Here is a 21,225-nt window from a genome sequence, read left to right as displayed (position 1 = left end):
CATGCGGGTCAATCTGGAAATGCATTTATCAGGCTGCATTGATCCTTGAGAGCAGCCTCGTGCATCCAAGATAACCATAGATTTCAGGTAATAAACCTGCATGTTTTGTCGTGCTTATCGATTGTCTGAATTACCCCATGTTTTCGCATTATCAGGACATAGGTACATTAATTTGTTTAAATGTAACAAAGCTTCACAACTGGCTTTTGCCTAGCTAGCACTTGAGGCTGCTAGCTATTTGCTGTTTTATACAAGTAGCATGGATAGGATTGGAACCTAAATGTTTCAATGTGAGAGTTGAAGCAAATGTGAGATTGCTAATCCATGCACTGGGGCTCTGCATCCGGGTTAGGTGAATTTTGGAGGCTGGAGCAAATAGGACTGATCCCAGCCATTCCAGGATTTGTCAGCAGCAGGTTAAGGCTGCCCTGGATTGGATCAGACCCACCTGGGGCAATCTGGAGCTGTCAAACAGGGAGGTGGTAGGTATTAAGTATGCAGTCAGGGTGTTGGGAGGAGAGAAAGAAGTATTCAAGAACCTATCTCTGCTCACCGTCCAAATACATTTTTAAGCAGGGTAATCCCCTCAATATGAAATGCCCACATTCTGAGCTTCCTTATGTGTGGAGTTTCAACTTAATTTGATGTTTTGCTAGTTCATATTTTTTAAGGGACAAACTGGAAACTCAGGCAGTATATATATATATATATTCTAAGGTTGGCAGAACTGTGCCAAAGACCTGTCACAACAGAAACTTCTTCAGTATTCAAAATAAGGGTCTTTTTTTCTTATTGTACACAAATAACATACTTTTGAAAGATTGAAGAAACCCAGCTGTGAAGCTCTGTTGAGAACTACAGGTATTTGGAGACAGAAAAGCCCTTTTCTCCTTGACTTTATTGCATCTTATCGACAAGAAAGCGCACCCAACTGTACACAATACAGGGCTGTATTTTCTTTCCAGAGTTTATTTCTGGTGACATGTTCATACTGCTTGAGTATTGATCTCAAGGCTTATACTGTTGTCAATAAAAAAAAGCAGTCTTATGTTGCAGAGTTGGGTATAGCCTGATGTCTCAATAACTTTTTGAAATGGGTAATATGCCATTAAAACTTTGAACTATGCCATTTTCTTCAGTAAAGCAAACACACAGAGGCACACACACATGTAAGCTCTTTCTAGCATTCGTGGAAAGTGTTAAGTAAACTCACAACAGGGAAGTGTTGTGAAGGATGATTTTGCTAGCTCTGCTCCTTGCCGCCATTGTTGTTCCCAGTGTGGTGTAGTGGTTAAGAGCGGTGGACTTGTAATCTGGTGAACCGGGTTCACGTCTCTGCTCCTCCACATGCAGCTGCTGGGTGACCTTGGGCTAATCTCACTTCTCTGAAGTCTCTCAGCCTCACTCACAGAGTGTTTGTTGTGGGGGAGGAAGGGAAAAGGAGATTGTTAGCCACTTTGAGACTTCTTAGGGTAACCTCATCATAGAATCTCAGAGTTGGAAGGGACCCCAAGGGTCATCTAGTCCAACCCCCTGCTATGCAGGAATCTCAGCTAAAGCATCCATGACAAGTGGCCACCCAACCTCTATCAAACAAATTAGCTGTTTTAAAAGAAGCATGTCCTCAACTGTACTTCCATTTCATCAACAGTTCAACTGATGGCAATAATAATAATAATAATAATAATAATAATAATAATAATAATAATAATTTATTTATACCCCGTCCATCTGGCTGGGCTTCCCCAGCCACTCTGGGCGGCTTTCAACAAAATATTAAAATACAGTAATGCATCAAACATTAAAAGCCTCCCTAAAACATGGCTTCCTTCAGATGTCTTCTAAAAGTCTGGTAGTTGTTGTTCTCTTTGACATCTGGTGGGAGGGCATTCCACAGGGCGGGTGCCACTACCGAGAAGGCCCTCTGCCTGGTTCCCTGTAACTTGGCTTCTCACAGTGAGGGAACCTCCAGAAGGCCCTCAGTGTCCGGGTAGAACGATGGGGATGGAGACACTCCTTCAGATATACTTCTCAATAATTACAGATAACTTCTTAGAGCTTCATCCCATGTCAGACTATCTTCCACAGAGCCTTGATTCATATTTCTGAGCATGCCTTTGTCCCCTCCACAAGTCAGATCTAATGCGAATTTCATGAGTTCCAGTGCTGGGCTCTGACCACAAGAGGTTTTGAATACCTGATATTTTGTTGTATTTCTATATTCCAATGGAAGCCGCCCTGTGTGGCTGGGGCAACCTAGTCAGATGGGCAGGGTACAAACAAATGATGATAACAATGTTTGAACCTCAATCTGATACTTTGTAAAACAGTCCACCTTGGTCTGATGTGTTTCAGAGGTTGCCTAATTTCACTTGAGATCTGAAGATGCTTTGACATACGTGTGTGTAGAAGAGGCTTAATTATCCCACCCACCTTATATGAAATTAACTAAATTAACTAAAATATTTTTTAAATGACGATAACTGCTTTTTCATTTGAATGTTTATTATACAGTATTTTTTATTTATCTGTAATTACAAATAACAATATTAAAAATGCGAAAGTCATAGGAAAAAGTCTTCAAACTATGTGAATAAAGTTAGATTGTCTTATTAAACAATAAATAAAAACCAATCTTGGTTCAGAAAAGAGGACGTACTTCTTTTTTCTTACATTTTGATTGAAGTGGATGAAATCTGTAGGCATAAGAGGCCCTCCAGAATGGACTGAGCCTGCCAAATTACAGATAAACAGGTCCAATGGATTTTGTCCCAGCCCCTGCTAAAGTTCTGTCTAGCTATCTGGAAACATTAATAACTTTTATATTTGGGGGTGAAGTTTCCAGGCATGTTCATCCCTTTGGAGGGGATAAATCCTGCTAAATTCCAGAATGATAGCTGCAGTGGTTTTCCTGTCAGCTTCCCCCTGGGGAGAGATCAGTTCAAAAGCTGCTCTGCTGATCACCATGTACGAAAGAAAAAAAAGTCATTAGTGAAGAACTACAAAGCCTGTTCGTTTCATCTGCAATCATCTTCTCTGCAGTGTCAGGGTAACCTACTGGCTAAGGAATCCTACTTGCTCTGGGGAGACAGGGATTCAAAAATTCTGGTCAGTTATGAAGCTCACTGTATGACCTTGGCAAAGTCCATGCCACTTATCTACTTAAACTACCGTGGAGGTGCTGCAAAGATGAGAATGGTGAAAGAGAGAAAACTGGACGGAAGGACAGGGTATGCAATTTTATGCTGCAATGATAGCACCATACTTTGCAAATCCTGGGAAACAATGGGTGGTATTCAACTATGTTTTACTGTATAGAGCCATTGATATTAATGGACACAATTGAGTTCTCTATATTAATGGACGCTCACCATTTTCCTGGTGGGCGTTGGTTGTGGACTGTGGTGATCACACAGCGTCCCCGGATGTTTAATGGTCTATTGATCCCTGTGCCACCACTGTGCTCACTTCCCCACTGCCATCAACCAGTTACTCTCTGGTAAAACACTGAGTCCAGTCAGTTGTTAAAAGTGAACCAAAAACACAAGTTTATTTTACAAACATTAACAAGTTTATGGTTTCTCAGATAATATTCCTGTCAGTATCTTAACTTTAGTTTCTTTACCGGTCTATACCTTCCTCATACCTTCTGACTAATTATCTCAACTGTTTGACTGACTCCTCCTAACAAATTATCTCACTCTCTCCCACCAGACTAGCCCAACCCACAGATTTTTTTATCTGTCTCTTCTAACTCTAGACTGTCTTCTCAACAACTCTAACTCTCCAAAAAACTCCTCTGTGCTTAAACCTTATACACAGTTAACTCTGCCCCCTGGGTTCCCATTGGTTAGTCATTTTACAATTAGTTAACCCTTTCCCCATGAACCCAGTACGATGTCACACACATAGGAGGGCAAACGCCACATGGACCTTCACTCTCTGCCTCCTTCCTAGCCATCCAGACCCACGTGGTCATCAGCTGAAGGTGTATTCCCCTTGGCTGTTGCATTACCTTCTGGCTAGCAGCCAGGTTCAAATGGGCCATTCAGGGCCCAGGTGTTGGGGAATTCCTTTGCTGGCCAGCCAGGCATTAGCCACCGCCATGACTAGCTAGGCAGCAACATATAAAAGAGCCGGCCCCATGGATCCACTTTACTTGACACTAGCCAGACCTCATATGGAGTATGGTACCCAGTTTTACACTTTCAGAAGGATGTAGGCAAATGAGATAATGTGCAGAAGGGACAAGTCATAAGAGGAAAGTTTGAGAGAAGCAGACAATTTTAGCCCGGGGAAGAGAAGACTGAGTGGAAATGCATGATAGCTCTTGTCAGTGACCTGAAAATCGGCACACAGAAGGGGGACAAAGACACAGAAAAGAGCTGTTGCCCCAGAGGGTGGGAAAAGATCTAATGGGCTTAAGTTGTAGAAGGGTAGAGTTCAGCTGAACATTAGGAGATACATTTTAAAAAGTTTGTTAGGGATGTTTTACCTCTGGGTTCCCTGTATCAGGCAGTGGGTTGAGTGGCCTGCAAGACCCACCCCTAACTCTATAACTAGTTGCAGATAAAACAGTGTAAGGGTGGAAGGAGGGTGAAATCATCACATTGAGAGATGAATTAAGAACAGATAGGGCTGTACCAATGTGCTTACAATTGTTGAGCCTACAGCAAATCTCAGGGATTTATGGGGTGTCAGGCTGGGGTTTAACCTGTGTGCACCCACCAAGCCCTGGCCAAAGGAGAAGATTACAGAGAGAGCACAGTACCGCCAGAAAATCTCCCAGAGCAACCTTCTAAATGGTCTGAACAACCTGAGCATTCTGCCATTTGTGCCTCTTATGTGCAATGGTCTGTCCTTGCTGGGTTGAACAGAACTGGATCCGACACATTGTGTTACAGACTTATATTTCTAATGATTTCATTACAATGAAAAGTACATGCTCCTTGTCTAGCTTCCTTTTCCCCACTGCTTTCTGCAACAACCATTTCTAATTATTGAAGGTGGTCTCCCCTCCTCTCTGTCAAATGCATAGAAAACAAATGGGATATGTTTGTGTCATTTCCCCTCTACAGTGGTACCTTGGGTTACAGATGCTTCAGGTTACAGACTCTGCTAACTCAGAAGTAGTACCTCGGGTTAAGAACTTTGTTTCAAGATGAGAACAGAAATCGTGAGGCAGCAGCACGGTGGCAGTGGGAGGCCCCATTAGCTAAAGTGGTACCTCAGGTTAAGAACAGTTTCAGGTTAAGAACGTACCTCCAGAATGAATTAAGTTCTTAACTCGAGGTACCACTGTACTTTTTTGTGAGATCACATTTCTTATAGTGTGTGTACGTGTGCATAACTTTATATATTCACATCTATAATATTTTAAGATGGGGATGTGGCTGTCAAATTGGCATTAATAGTAAAGGTAAAGGGACCCTGACCATTAGGTCCAGTCGTGGCCGACTCTGGGGTTGCGGTGCTCATCTCGCTTTATTGGCCAAGGGAGCCATGACTAAGCCGCTTCTGGCACCGTTTACCTTCCTGCCGGAGTGGTACCTATTTATCTACTTGCACTTTGACGTGCTTTCGAACTGCTAGGTTGGCAATAATAGTTTAGCCTTAATTAGTTTACTCTTAATTACTCTTAATTAACAATGGATAAACTACCTTCACTTCAATAATGAGAAATCCGGAGAATGCTTAATGGTGGGGAATCACTCCCCCCCCCCCCAAAGTTCTAAATTAATTATTATGCTGGTCACACTACATTCAATGGACCTAAAAGGTCATCTATTTTTAGCCCAGTTCCTGGACACAACTTGCTTCTTACATGGAGCAGAACGAAACATAGCCATTCATATGTATAACGTATGTAATGTTCTTGGAACTTTTGGGCAAGACTTTCCCAAATCTTAGGCTGGTTGCTGGTGAGAGAGAAGCAGTGATGGTGCCAACATCCCTCTGCAGTCCACACCTGTTCTTTCCTGTAAAAAGGAACTGAAGCACAGTTTGAACGTTCTTCCAGCAGCTCCTAGGGTAGCAGTCATACATTTTCTGTGATATAACACCCTGTGACTCTTGCTTCTTCACCTTGGTTTCTCCAGGCACCGTATTTCAGAGGTGATTTCCCTTTCTTTCCCCTTCCAAAACTCTTTCACCAGTCACTCAAACTGTTAAGCATCGTCTACCAAAGCAATTTTCAGCTAACTGTAGCTTTTGGAGTGAATATGAATAGCTGAAATTGTGACTCAATGGCGGGGGTAATTGCACAAAAAATAGAGTTAATCTTTGTTTAACTCCTGCGACTTTATGTACTCAGCACACTGAAAACTGACAGAGCACCACGGTTTCAAAATACGAGGATTGTTTTCCTGCGGTAATAGATCACTGGCGTAAGGTCTTAAATGGTTTTGCTAAAACGAATGGCATCTTCACTGGAGCATACAAAACGTCCCTGATTATTCTATGACTATTGTTTTTAAAGTGTCAGTGAAAGTAGAGAATTATTTTTGGAAGTGTTATGGAGTTTAGAAGTTGGGCTATGAACAGGGTCAGGTATGAGTGCAATAAAAACTATGGAGGAAGAAGAATTTTGCACAGTCCACATTTTAAAGCAAACTGACCTACTTTGCACACCACAGACCAAAACCAATGCATACATATACTGTAGTTATCTGTTGGATTTTGCACCTTTTCAAATTTTGTGCTATAGTTCTCAACTCATAAAATGTACCATTTAAAGCAGATTAACAGTATTATTTCACAATTGCTTTAGGGTAAAATAAGTTTATAAAGGCATGCGTTGAGATAAAATATTTTTATACCATTTTTCATACTTCTTTTTTAAAAAAATGTAGTCTGATTTAACATCACAATGGAATGGACTTTTGAATGAAAGAATCCGAAACGGACACAGACTGTCCATCCTTAGTAAAGGCAGAGAAACTGTCCCAAATGTCTTGGACTATAATTCCCATCATCCCTAGCCTGTGTGGCCAATGTAGTCATGGATGCTGGGAGTTGAAGTCAAAAACATCTGGAGACTTAGAAAAGGCCGCATAACACAAATATGTATTTCTCACCAACAGTACACTTGCTGAGAAGTTGCCACCAACCCTAGCAGCCACATGAAAATCTTCTTAGTATGTGTAGACATCATGTTTCTTAGATGTAAGGTACATCTCATAGTATAAAGTATAAGTTATAAGATGTATACACCAAAGAAAGGAAATGTTCACAGCAGCCTTTGACAACCTGGTGCCTTCCATATGTTTTGGGCCAGGGCTGATGTGAGATGTTTTTGACTATATCCCCCATCATCCCTGGTCCAAAATAACTGGAGGTACCAGGCTGGCAAAGGCTGGTCTACACACACTAAGAAGGCATGGACCTCGCTGCTGAAATGCTGTCTGTCAGTTCCAGCCTATAACCTTGGTTGTGGACTGAGTTGGATGAATGGAGTCAATTCATAGGTTGGGTGATTCAGTCTATTTTTCCACCTATTTGATCCTGTTTCCATGTTGATATGTGACTTGAGAAGACAAAAAAAAAAAAAAAAACCTCACAGAAATTTAAATAAATATTTAAATAGTATTTTAAAAATATTTCTCTCAAAACATGCATTTATAAAATGTATTTTGATAGGGTTTTGAGCTGGCATGCTCAGAAAGTGAAGAAGCTTACAGTTCTGGTCCATACTTTAATCAAGGTTGTGCAGATCAGGTCAGGCTGAACGGGGATTCGCAAAGATAAAATACTTGAAGCATCCTTACCAATTCATGTCTGTGGCTGAATGTAAACTGATGCCTTCAAAGTTTCTAGCCAGGTGCTAGTATAACCTGCCTGCAACAGTCATCATGTCTAATCTTTTCACTTGGAAACCTTTGATAAGTTTCTGAGAAATCCAATGGTCCCCAAGTGCACAGTTTGAAACCTTTGTAATAGAGGTTAGTGATATGAAAACTCATAGAGCCCTTTTTTTAGTGTCTTTCTTGTAGTTCAGTTTTTACGGGAAGCTGTTGCACTGGATTTTATGAAATTGCAAAGAACAGCAGGCAGTGAGATGTGTACTGTACTTTGGTGTTCCACCCAAGTGGCTTGGTGGCATTCAGAATTTGCTTTCTCTTCCCTAGGAATTTGTTCATTTGAGAGAGCTCTATCGAATAACAGCAGTCCTCTTGGGAGTAAAATTCATCTCGGTGCAGAGGGCTGGCGCAGATGTAATAAACCACTTACAGTAAATCCCAGCTAAGCCCTCTAAATAAGAAATAAGTTGAGCAGAAGTTGTTGTTGGGCCTCTGCTGTTGGCTGAATCTGATGTTAACTGCTCATTTTTCTGTATGCTATCTTGGCTGGAGATGCGGAGGCTGTGGGGAGATTGGGTTTTGCTGCTTAAATTACAAATTGGTCTCTCTTCTCTCATTATTTGGTTTGCATAGGTTGATAAGGTAATAATATATCCTTGTTGAAATTTTGCTAAGAAAGAGAAGCTTCTCTAAAATAGCATTTGTAGAATTGCCACCAGTTTTCTGCCAAAAGAAAATTCAAGGCAGATTGACAAGGTGAGGCGAGGGATGTTTTTGATATTCTTAGAAGGGCCACACAACCATAAGTTGTGTCTGACTTTTTCCTAAAGCAAAATCCAAGGTGGATTTGCCTGCTTTTAACGCAGGCAAAATGTCAGTGGGAATTTCAACCATAATTAAAGGAATTTATACATTAGCATCATTTCTTCAGAGGCAATCTCAATGTTCCCCAGACCAAAAAGTTGCTTTCTGAGGATTGTAGTGAACTAACTGGGCTATTCTTCACCATTTATCCCAACAGGCACACAAGTTAAGGGATTTACAACATTGCGGTTCCTGATTGAGCCTTCGGATGCTGTCACCATGCGAGGAAGTAACGTGTTGCTCAACTGCACGGCAGAATCGGATCAAGGGATTCCCGTCATCAAATGGAAAAAGGATGGAGTCTTTTTAAACTTGGCAGTGGATGAGAGAAGGCAGCAGTTTCCCAATGGATCTCTTTTGATACAAAACATAGTCCATTCCAGACACCATAAACCCGATGAGGGTCTTTATCAATGTGAAGCATCATTAGAAGGTATTGGAGCTATCATCAGTCGGACAGCCAAAGTCTCTGTAGCAGGTAAGAGCTCACCTCTTTCTTTCTTTCTTTCTTTCTTTCTTTCTTTCTTTCTTTCTTTCTTTCTTTCTTTCTTTCTTTCTTGGCATGGTGAGAGGATGTTCTCATGCTAACTCTACATGGATTAAGACTTGTTTTGTTTGTGCATTTTGGATTAATGCTTTTCCTAATCCTTGCTAGGACAGAAGCACATAGTGGACCTTAATCCGGGGCAGGCAGGAATTCAGACTGTTGTGGCCAAAAGAGAGAAATGCAGGGAGATGAGACAAATAATCAAGGATACCTCTATACAAGAACAGGACAGAGGAAATGAAGAGAAACAATAAAAACTTCTGTTTCTGGTTTGCAGACTTGGGGGACTGAACTTCTGCTGCTGGCTACAGAGTGCCCCTTTCACCTTGCCTCATCTTGCCCCTCCCCCAACCAAAGAGCTGGGTTTGACACTCGCAAAGATCAGTGTAAATGTGGAGTAAGGGATAGCCTAGAAGTGAAGTATGTGGTGTGAGGGTGCTGTAGAATCAGAGCGCCAGTTCCTAGGGATGCATCTGGTGCAGAATGTGGCCACCAGACTTCTAACTGGTGTGGACAGGCTTATGCTCATCACACCAAATTTTAAAATAATTTCAATGGCTGCCTGTTCATTTTATGGATCCAGTGCTGTGTGCTCTTTCCTACCATTGGGATCCTAAATGGCTTAGGACCCAAATATTAGCAGTAACACTACTTCTCATTTCAGTGTACCAGTGGTAAACTCTTCTAGAGTACAACAATGATGGAAATCTTGTTGTGTGCAATCAACTTTTAATTTTAAATAACTGTCAGGACAAAAGGGAAAACTTTTATCATTCCTTTTTTTTTTAAAAAAATGTGGTATTTCTCCTCCACAGAAATGAAGTTAGACATGACATTACTGCCACAGTAATTTATTTCTGACAAGCTACTATTCATGCTTAAATATGTCTAATCAACCCTTTGTTGCTGTGTGATATTTGAAGCATGTTTATTATCTTCAAAAACAAGAAGCAGTCTTTGAAGCTAGAAATTAACTGCTTTCCAGATTAATTCAGGGTCAGAAAAAAACAAAATACCAAACTTCTGCAGAATGTGAAATGTGCTTTTATTAGTATTCTCTCCCCCCCCCCCTCCTACTTAGCTTTTCTAGAGTGACAGGAATTCATTAGAGAACTTACTGGATTCAGCGGCATTAGTTTCTGCCGCTCATTTTTGGGTGAAGTGCCTCTTGTACAGAGCTGACGCAAATTGGCCACTTCTGAAATCGCAAGATGATTTGGGGTGTTTAACAAATACTTGAATTCAGATTCATGACCCTCGTGAAGGTTGCCAAATCCAAGACTTTGCTACATCCGGATGTTAAAAAGAATCCCACCATTTGTACTTGGTAATCTGCTGTCTTGTACTTTAGAAGTGTCTTCCAGCCGTGATCTATATTAGCGTAACCAATCAATAGAACCTTGAATGGAACCTCCCAAATAATGAATGAAGACTGTGGAGAAGGAATCCTGATGTGAATGAAGATTTGCAGGGAAGCCTCACCCCACTGCTGGTTTGGGGTACTAAGCAAAAGCTTTTTAATCCCTCCCCTGCAAGAGTCTCTCTCCCTCTCCCTCCCGCCTCTCTTTTTATTCCTAGAAAAATAAAGCCAAGTTGCATAATTTCCCCACAATCAGTGGAGACTGCCCTCAACCAGCCTCTACCTACAAACTTCTTCCTTGCAACCAGTCCAGGGTGGGGTGGCTTTGCCTGTCGGCTTCCTTCTCCTTTGTCTCAGTGTTGCCCTTGCAGATCTCTCAGCAGCCTCAACAAACTACAGTTCCCATAATTCTTTGCTGTTTGAATTGGTGTGGTGCTGCTTAAATGCTGAGGCCTAATGCTCATCTAGGTAGTTTAGGAGGTTTAACAAACTGAAGGATGTCATCCTCTTTCTGTGCACCTCCCGATGGAAACATAGTGATGGGGACAAATATAGCCCTGCTTTAAGTAATTTACATACTGTCTTCTCTTGTTTATTATTTACTACAAATCTTGATGACTAAGCTCTTTAGCGACGAAACGTTGGATTACTGGAATGACATCCAAGCACTGAACCACTGGTATATCAAGTGATTTTTTTCGGGGGGGGGGGGTCTCAGGGGTATGCATACCCCTAAACATTTTGTGAATTTTTGTACTTTTGTCCATTGACTGTATTTGTTTTTCCCAAACTGATCTATAAATTTGTGATTTCCTTGAGTCAAAATGAGAGTACCCCTGACCATTTTTTCAGGAAAAAAGCACTTGGTATATCACAAGTGGACTCTTTATTACTGCATTTGCAATTGTTCAAGACAAAATCTAATTTGGAAAGAGAAGAAATGAGCACTGAACCACAAGTGAACTCTTTATTTACTGTGTTTGATATTGTTTAAGATAAAACCTATTTGGGAAAGAAACTACTTTTCCCATTTTTATGGACGTTTAGTTACAGATAGTTGCCTTGGTGATATTATCTTGTGTCGATCACAGTAGTCGTTGTATCACCACTCTGGTCATTGTTTTCTTGTAGAACTCTCAGCAGCCTTAACAAACTACACTTCCCATAATTCTTTAGGGGAAGCTATGGCTGTTTGAAGTGGTATGATGCTGCTATAGTGGTATGATGCTGGAGGTACCTCTCTTTTAAAGCAGAACCAGTGAAGCCGGTGAAGGTCCTGTGTGAGTGTCTGGAGGCAGTTGGAGGATGGATGGCGGCTAACAGATTGAGGTTGAATCCTGACAAGACAGAAGTACTGTTTTTGGGGGCAGGAGGCGGCCGGTGTGGAGGATTCCCTGGTCCTGAATGGGGTAACTGTGCCCCTGAAGGACCAGGTGCGCAGCCTGGGAGTCATTTTGGACTCACAGCTGTCCATGGAGGCACATGTCAAATCTGTATCCAGGGCAGCTGTTTACCAGCTCCATCTGGTACGTAGGCTGAGACCCTATCTGCCTGCAGACTGTCTCGCCAGAGTGGTGCATGCTCTGGTTATCTCACGCTTGGACTACTGCAATGTGCTCTACGTGGGGCTACCTTTGAAGGTGACCCGGAAACTACAACTAATCCAGAATGCGGCAGCTAGACTGGTGACTGGGAGCGGCCGCCAAGACCACATAACACCGGTCTTGAAAGACCTACATTGGCTCCCAGTATGTTTCCGAGCACAATTCAAAGTGTTGGTGCTGACCTTTAAAGCCCTAAATGACCTCGGTCCAGTATATCTGAAGGAGCGTCTCCTCCTCCATCGTTCTGCCCGGACACTGAGGTCCAGCTCCGAGGGCCTTCTGGCGGTTCCCTCACTGCGAGAGGCCAAGTTACAGGGAACCAGGCAGAGGGCCTTCTCGGTAGTGGCGCCCGCCCTGTGGAATGCCCTCCCATCAGATGTCAAAGCGATAAACAACTACCTGACATTCAGAAGACATCTGAAGGCAGCCCTGTTCAGGGAGGTTTTTAATATGTGACATTTTAGTGTATTTTTCATCTTTGTTGGAAGCCGCCCAGAGTGGCTGGGGAAACGCAGCCAGATGGGCGGGGTACAAATAAATTATTATTATTATTATTATTATTATTATTATTAAGGTATGATGCTGGAGCCTAATGCTCATCTAGATGCTCATCTAGATTGGTTTATATATTGCCAATCCCTATTTGAACCAGAATCACAAACTTGAGGCTGTTCTGATCTTTCCAGTTTCACACAGTTTCCCTCTTTCTCTTCCCCATACCCCTCTGAAGCTTAGCATAAACTCCAGAATCACTTGCAATCCCACTTCCTCTCTCATTTCTACCTTGCCCAACTGCACAGTGTTGTGTGAAAGTCCCTGCAGTCAACACTTGGGACAAATGGTCCATTAATACTGCTAGAAGGGCAGTGCTATTTATTAATTTGTATTACATTTGGTGCATCGCAACCCTCATTCTTGGGACACGGGTGGGACTGTGGGTTAAACCACAGAGCCTAGGGCTTGCCAATCAGAAGGTTGGTGGTTCGAATCCCCACGATGGGGTGAGCTCCCGTTGCTCGGTCCTTGCTCTTGCCAACCTAGCAGTTCAAAAGCACATCAAAGTGCAAGTAGATAAATAGGTACCGCTCCAGCGGGAAGGTAAACAGTGTTTCCATGAGCTGCTCTGGTTTGCCAGAAGTGGCTTAGTCATGCTGGCCACATGACCCGGAAGGTGTGTTGGCTCCCTCGGCCAATAAAGCGAGATGAGCGCTGCCACCCCAGAGTCGGTCACGACTGGACCTAATGGTCAGGGGTCCCTTTACTTTTACCCCTCGTTGTAGATGACCTTCCCTCACCTGTTAATGGAATCGTTCAAATGCTAGAAATTAGGAGCGCCTGCTGTTTGCGAGGGTTAAATGATTTTTAGTGTTCTGGGGAACATGTCGGAGGCTGCAAGGGAAGAATTTCTGCATTCAGCTGCAGAGAAACATTTTCCTCTGCATGAGAGATAAATATTGCTAGCTGAACTGGAAATGTGCTTGAGCTGACCCTCGTTAAAATATTGGCAGCATGTTCCTGTCTTAAGGCACAGGGCAGATGGAATATAAGAAAGGAGAGAGAGAGAAAGTGTAAGGATAAAAAAATAAAAATAAAGGAAGGGCTGACCTGGTATCATGTTTATCTTGGCATCTGTAAGGCAAAGCAAAGCAAAAAGTATTTCTTCCAGAGTAAGGTTGTTGCTTGGGGTAAGTTCATGCAACTAATGAGGCATGGGAAAGATTCTTCTTTAAAATATCTATGGCACAGAAGAAGTTGGTGCAGAGAATTCTCCCTCCTGCCTGTCAGACTTGGGTTGATTTGGCAGTAGACTTAAGATAAATAAAATAAACCCCCAGTTTTACAGAAAGGCATAATTGCTGTCATGCCTCACATGCTGGCTTTAAGAGATCATCTGGCTGGCTATTTGTAGAAATAGGACAACAGACTAGAAGAAGCATTGGTCTAGTTTATCAGAGTTGCTCATATGTGCTTATTCAGGCAGGACAGCAGTCGCAACAAGTGATAGACGATTTTAACTCCCACTGAAAGAGGCTATGGAGGTATGAGAAGATATTGCAGCAATACGTAACAGGCGACTGGGTGATTTTGCACAACGTATGATGATTACTTTTATTTTTACAATTATTATTACTGATTAAATTTCTACCCCACCTCCCTTCATAAAGGAACCCAGGGTAGCAAACCCCTTGAATGTGAAAATTGTAAAGTTAAAATAAATTGAAAATATGAAGAATATCTAGAAACATTTAAGAACAATCATGTAACTTCACAGCTAATAATATTGAGATTTCCAGGAACAGCATCTGCACAGTCCCCGCCCAATTCAGGCTGACCTGGGGAACACCTGACCTGACCCAAAATCAATTTTGGAGGCCGGGATAATCTTTCCTTGGGGTTTTTAAATTGGTGGGCAAAGGATTCAATCCTGATCGGGTCTGCTGCTTTCCAAGCATGGGGAATTCAGTAGGGCTGCCTGCCTCTCTCTCTTGCCTGACACCCCACCCCTGACAGCACAGGATCATTCCATGAAGCCTGATCTGACCCAGGAAAATCTGGGGCTGTCTCCACCTGACTTGGCCAAGGTTTCAGTTTGGGATTTGGCCGAATATGTTGTGCGGCCCTATCAGGGATGTTTATAAGTTCCTCCTGAATGTTAATAATGGGAGAGACAGAGGCACTTTTCCAGGAGGGCATTCCACAAATGGTGAACTGCCACTGAGAAGCCCCCGTCACAGTTCAATGCTACCTGGGCATTGTGTTCCATTCAAAAATGTCCTCTCCCTTCCTCTTTTAAAGGATAACTGGGAAACACTCTGTCCCTAAGCTGTTTTAGAGGTTACCATCCATACACTTTCGCTGCACAGGTACTAGTGGTCAGGTGAAGTTTACCAGAGTTTATCTTCTTTCTCTCATGGAAGTTGTGAACAATGATGAAGTTATTCTAAAATAATAATAATAATAATAATAATAATAATAATAATAATAATAATAATTTATTTATACCCTGCCCTTCCCAGTTCAAAAACCATGCTCAGGGCGCCTAGCAACAAATTTAAAACAATTATAAAAGCATCATAAAATACAGTATAAAAACATGAATAACAATAAAAATCAAAAATCAGTTTAGGGGAAATAAGCATTAGATAATCCCCAGGGCTAGCTGGCTGAACTGGTCCTACTTGGACCAGCGAGGAGGCCAGTGGAGAATTAGCTGTGGGGTCTCAGAACAGGTGATCTTCATAAAAGGGGAGGGGGAGGGAAGAGAAGGGAAATAAAAGATCCGGCTGAATTCAAATTAAAGGCCAGGCGGAATAGCTCTGTCTTACAGGCCTGACGGAAGGAGGTTAAATCCTGAAGGGACCTAGTCTCATGGGACAGAGCATTCCACCAGGTCGGAGCCACCACTGAAAAGGCCCTGGTGGAGGATAGTCTGACTTCTTTAGGGCCCAGGACCTCTAAACTATGGTTATTCATGGACCTTAAGGTCCTCTGCGGGGCAGACCAGGAAAGGCGGTCCCGTAGATACGATGACTAACTAAAAATGACTAACAAACTCTGTGAAGTCTTGGTCAAGAGATTTTATTCCCAGACCAGGTACAAGCATGACTGTAGCAAAGATATTTTTGACTGTTAACATAGACAGCAGTTAACAGCACACTATCAAACCAAAGTCTTGTCTTGTCCTAAATTATAGCAACAGTCCTTCAGCAGATTTTACAGGCAACAAGACGTTTGCTATCAGGTATCTGCAACAACGAAGTCTAGTGGTCTTCTTCTTATTGGCACTTTCAGCTGACACTAGTTAAGCCCTGAGTGCCACTCCCAAATTTAAAGGAAAACTCTGGCACCTTCTAGAATCTTTCTACTTGTTTCTGGCAGAATGATTCCACAACAAGCTGATATATAATAAATATTTTGAAGAAGGAGAGTGACGGGTGATAATCCAATGTGAAACATTATCCCCTTGGTCTACTTTAACAAACAATAGGAGAGGACTCTTGGGCACCTTATTTTCCATTATGCCAATTGTATGGAGCAGGCACAGTGACTCTTCTTCCTGTCCTGTAATGCTAAGGTGAGCTCCTTCCTGTCCTAATGCTAATGTAAGAGAGAAGCCCACACTACCATTGCAACCATTTCCAACAGGATGATACAGGCATAAAGGAAACCACAGCAGAGTCATTTTGGACTCACAACTGTCCATGGAGGCACAGGTTAATTCTGTGTCCAGGGCAGCTGTTTACCAGCTCCATCTGGTACACAGGTTGAGACCCTACCTGCCCGTGGACTGTATTGCCAGAGTGGTTCATGCTCTGGTTATTTCTCACTTGGACTACTGCAATGCATGTGGGGCTACCTTTGAAGGTGACCCAGAAACTGCAATTAATCCAGAATGCGGCAGCTAGACTGGTGACTGGGAGCGGCCGCCGAGACCATATAACACCAGTCCTGAGAGATCTGCATTGGCTCCCAGTACGTTTCTGAGCACAATTCAAAGTGTTGGTGCTGACCTTTAAAGCCCTAAATGGCCTTGGTCCTTTATACCTGAAGGAGCGTCTCCACCCCAGCCCAGACACTGATGTCCAGCTCCGAGGACCTTCTGGCAGTTCCCTCCCTGGGAGAAGTGAGGTTACAGGGAACTAGGCAGAGGGCCTTCTTGGTAGTGGGGCCTGCCCTGTGGAACACCCTCCCAGCAGATGTCAAGGCAATGTCTGACGCTGTATTGTTTTTAATATTGTTTTTAATATTCAGTTGGAAGCCGCCCAGAGTGGCTGGGGAAACCCAGCCAGATGGGCGGGGTATAAATAATAAATTATTATTATTATTATTATTATTATTATTATTATTATTATTATCATCATCATCATCATCATCATCATCATTATCAATATTATTATGGCTTCTCCTTTCCACCCCTGGTGTTCCTTATATCGCCTGATGCTTGCTGCAAAGGTGCTGTACTGCATAGGAACACAGGAAGTTGCTTCATAGCGAGTCCATCTAGCTCACAACTGCCAGTGACTCTCGAGGGTTTTAGGCAGTGCATGCAGAACCCTATGCATGCAAAGCAGATGCTTCACCACTGAGCTATGACCCTCACAACTCACTGTTTATTTGTTCCCCCAAAGTGGATTCATTTATTCATTTTGAGATGTGTATTTTGTGGCTAGCAGCCGTCTCTGCGCTCCCCAAACAGCTCATGCTAAAATAAAAAATCCAGTGTATGTAAATCCATCCTTAAAAATCTGAAACATCTAAACAGAAAAGTTTAAACAGGTTGGGAGGGCTCCAGCCTACCCAAATTCCCTTGGCTCACTTTCCCTTTTGAGAAAGAAGACTCCCGTGGCTTCTGATTGCACAACATGAGTTTCACAAGCATTGCTGATTTGGCCTTCTCAGTTAAGTGAGCTGGCAAGTTTGTTTGGAATTGTTCTGAAATACTGCTTGCCATATTGAAGGGAAGCAGCAGCAGCAGGAGGAGGAGGAGGAGGGGTTTTCTAGGCCTGAGGTGTTGCAACAAACTCTTTGCTTATGAGAAAATCACATTACAGTTATATTCTGGAATTAAGCTGTGCCTTAACCTGTTTTCTAACTGTTAATGCAGATAACCTCTGCCTACTTCATAAATTCACACACAACTCCAGCACATAAGAAGAGATTACTGAATCAGCCCAGTGGCTCATCTAGCCCAGCATTCTGTTCTCACCATAGGAAACCAGCAAGCAAGATTTGAGCACAATAGCAGTATCCTCTCCTGTGATATTCAGAAGTATTGGTATTCAGAAGTATTTCTGCCTTCAACTGCCTTCTGCCATCATAGCTAGTAGCCATCAATAGCCCCCTTCTCTATGAATTTGTCTAACTCTCTTCTAAAGCCATCTAGGTCAATAGCCATCATTGCACTGGGCAGATGGCATAGAATCCATGGAGAATCAAAGCACTGAGACTGGATCAAAACTTGGCTGTTTGGGCATTTGCTGAGGGCATCCCTGACAATAGCCCCTTAGATTTGCTGCAGTGATGAGCTGGGGTCACCGGGGGAGAGGGAGCCCTTGGAGCCTGTCTTGCCTGAAGACCCTCCAAAATCTGCAACTGACACAGATCACACAAATATACCCTGCATATGTAAAGCTTTTACACAAGATCTGATAAGTGCATGGAGGACTGGAACAGCCAATGGGCATGTTACCCCTCCTGCTGCGTGCACTAATTTCATGTAATTTCAACAGAAGCTCATCCAGGAAGAGTCTTGCTTTATCAGAACAATGACTTTCCAATCCCAGAATCCTATTTCTCACCATGGCCAATCAGATGTCTCTGGGAAGCCCTCAGGCAGGCCATGTAGCAAAGATCTATTTTCAGTGGAAGGGAGAAGAAGCAAGTTTATACTGGAAGTAAGTTGCTGTCATGTAAAAATGAGTGTTGAGTTTCATAGAGCAAGCTGTGTGAAGTTGAAACCACAGGCTATTGCACTGACACATTTTTTGTGGTATAAACTCTCATGCTGAAGTTCTTTGTACTGCCTCTGTTGGAGAATGTCATCCCTTGACGAGAGTCTTCATTCTGTGTACTTTTGTGCCTTACACCAAGTGTCTACTTTCTAGAGTCAGACTGCTTCTTTCCTTCTATGGAGGTCTGAAGATATATCCAAGAGTGTTGGACAACCATGTCTTTCATGTGCTGAAACTGTCCCAACACTTTGTTCTGCATTCAAGAAAGTATCTGAAAATAACCTTATAGTAAGGGGGAGAGAGTGGGCAACAGATTCAATTCTGTTTTAGGTATATAATTGTTTGTTTGAGGGGATTTACATCCTGCCCATAAGTAAAATTCCTAGGGTAGCTTACCATGTTTAAAACCACAACAAAGCACATTTAAAATATATGAATAAAAACATACAAATATATAATAAAACAGTAAAAATCTGAGTAGCATACAAACAATAAACTCAACCGAAATGAGATGGATCAGACAGAAATAAAAGACCTGAGAAAAATTAAAAGAAAGGTCTTCACCTGGCTCTGAAATCAGATTAGCCTAGACAACAAGTGTAGGAGCATCCCTGAGGAGAACATTGAAGGTGCCTACACTGAGAAGGCGCTTTTCCCCAGAAGCCACCTGCATCACCTTGGATGGTGAGGGAACCCTAAAGAAGGACCTCCAAGAAAATATTAGTGTACACACAACACAAGATAGGAAATGCAGCTGGTTAACTTCAGAAGGGAGGTCTAAGCATGAGAGGAAACATTGTTGTACACCACTAACTCCTCATATTACAAAGGTCTTCTGTATTTCCATTATAGTTGCAGAACTGCAATTGCATCCTAAAGCAGGTTTTGCTAAAATACCAAGTCTGTTTCTACCTTTTCTAAATGGGTTCCATAAGAAGTAATGATTTTCTGGAGGATTTTTATGTATGGCATGAGGAACTTTCATGCTACTAAATGTTAAATTGCTTTGATGCATTTTTTTTTTAAAAAGAATATTATACTAGCAAAGAGATTAAAATAAATTACTTGCCCTTTAATATTTCATATAGTGGGGATGGGTTTGGTCACTGAATCCTTACAATCTAATATTAGACTCTCATTCAGAGACAATAGGGCTGCTTGCAGCATTTTAAGATCTTGCTTTTATGTCTTGGTAACATATTAAATCAATGTCTTTCGTGGTTATGAATGACAAACCACAGGGACCCACTAAGTCAAACGCATTTTCTTCCAAGAGCGAGTATGTGCTTGGTTTCATCTAATTTTCAAAGCATTAGTAGTTCATAAACCAGTTCCTGATGAAAGCAGTCAATTTTACTTATCGTAGCATACGTGAGCCTTGCAAGTACAATGTTGTTTAAAGCTACAAGTTGCCAGCGAAATTTCAAACAAACCAATATTTGAAGTGGATTTGGAGGCATTCCTTGGAATTTTGAAGTAATTCAAAATCAGGAGCTATTGTTGAAAGACCATCGTCAAAAGCTGGTGTGTACAACATAATAGCCAGGGTGAGTCAGCATCGGGAAAGCCAACTGTTGGTCAAGCAAAAGTTCCCAGTTTGAACAGGGAGCCCTGGACTTTGAAGAGGTGATGGAGATCCCACTTGCTCAGACTGCAACAAGTAAGAAGCCCATCTTGTGTCTACCTCTCTGATGTGAGGCAGTTGCACTGATGTTTTTGGCGCCTGAGGATTCCAGCCTGAATGCTACAGCAGAGCCACCATACTCCCAACACCATCTCCTAAAACAAACAAGAACCCTTTAACTACAAGAGGCTTTTCCCAATGGAGGCGGAGCTAGAGACTGCCCCTGTATTTTCGTCTCAGTCTATCATAGCCATTCGCAGAAGCAGTATTTCTTTCTGCTTGTACGGATCATCATCATCAACAACAACAACAATTCTCTGTTGCCCTTCACCTAAGGATCATAGGGCAGTATACAATATAAAAACACAAAAGTTCTTAACATACAGTGGTACCTTGGGTTACAGACACTTCAGATTACAGACGCTTCAGGTTACAGACTCCGCTAACCCAGAAATAGTACCTCGGGTTAAGAACTTTGTTTCAGGATGAGAACAGAATTCATGCTCCAGCGGTGCGGCGGCAGCAGGAGGCCCCATTAGCTAAAGTGGTACCTCAGGTTAAGAACAGTTTCAGGTTAAGAACGGACCTCTGGGACAAATTAAGTTCTTAACCCGAGGTACCACTGTAGTAACAAACAAAAACAATAACCCCGCTACACACAGATTAAAAGGTCATAGATGGTTTGATTAGCCAAAGGACTGGGAAAAGAGGAATGTTTTTGACTGGCGGCCAAAGCAACAAAGGCACCAGGCAATTCTCCTTAGGTAATGCATTCCACAAGCAGAGAGTCACAGTCGAAAAAGGCCACCTTTTGGACATCTCACTCTAGCCTCAGCTTCTATCGGAGCTGTCCAGGGTGCTACCTGGAAAGTGAGGCATTGCCTTCCTTCGCCTTGCTGCCCTGCTTGGACTAGAACCCCAATCTGCCTCACCACCTGGAACAGAGCAAAAAATGCCTTTGGATCCAAGAGAACA

The 21,225-nt window shown here is 42.4% G+C and overlaps 1 protein-coding gene across 3 annotated transcripts in view; it reads left to right on the top strand.

Annotated features, from left to right (window-relative positions):
• DCC (DCC netrin 1 receptor) overlaps positions 1-21,225 on the top strand; it is a 947,660-nt gene that overhangs the window by 354,678 nt on the left and 571,757 nt on the right. For all 3 annotated transcript variants that reach the window (XM_083702567.1, XM_083702566.1, XM_083702568.1), the window contains exon 2: positions 8,821-9,141. In XM_083702567.1, the coding sequence (XP_083558693.1) occupies positions 8,821-9,141 (321 nt within the window). The remainder of the gene's footprint in view (positions 1-8,820; positions 9,142-21,225) is intronic.

The sequence above is a fragment of the Podarcis gaigeae genome, assembly GCF_964106915.1.
Source record: "Podarcis gaigeae genome assembly, chromosome: 11".
Classification (NCBI taxonomy): domain Eukaryota; kingdom Metazoa; phylum Chordata; class Lepidosauria; order Squamata; family Lacertidae; genus Podarcis; species Podarcis gaigeae.
Note: the sequence above shows the minus strand (reverse complement) of the source record. Positions and strands in the feature narration are given on the sequence as shown.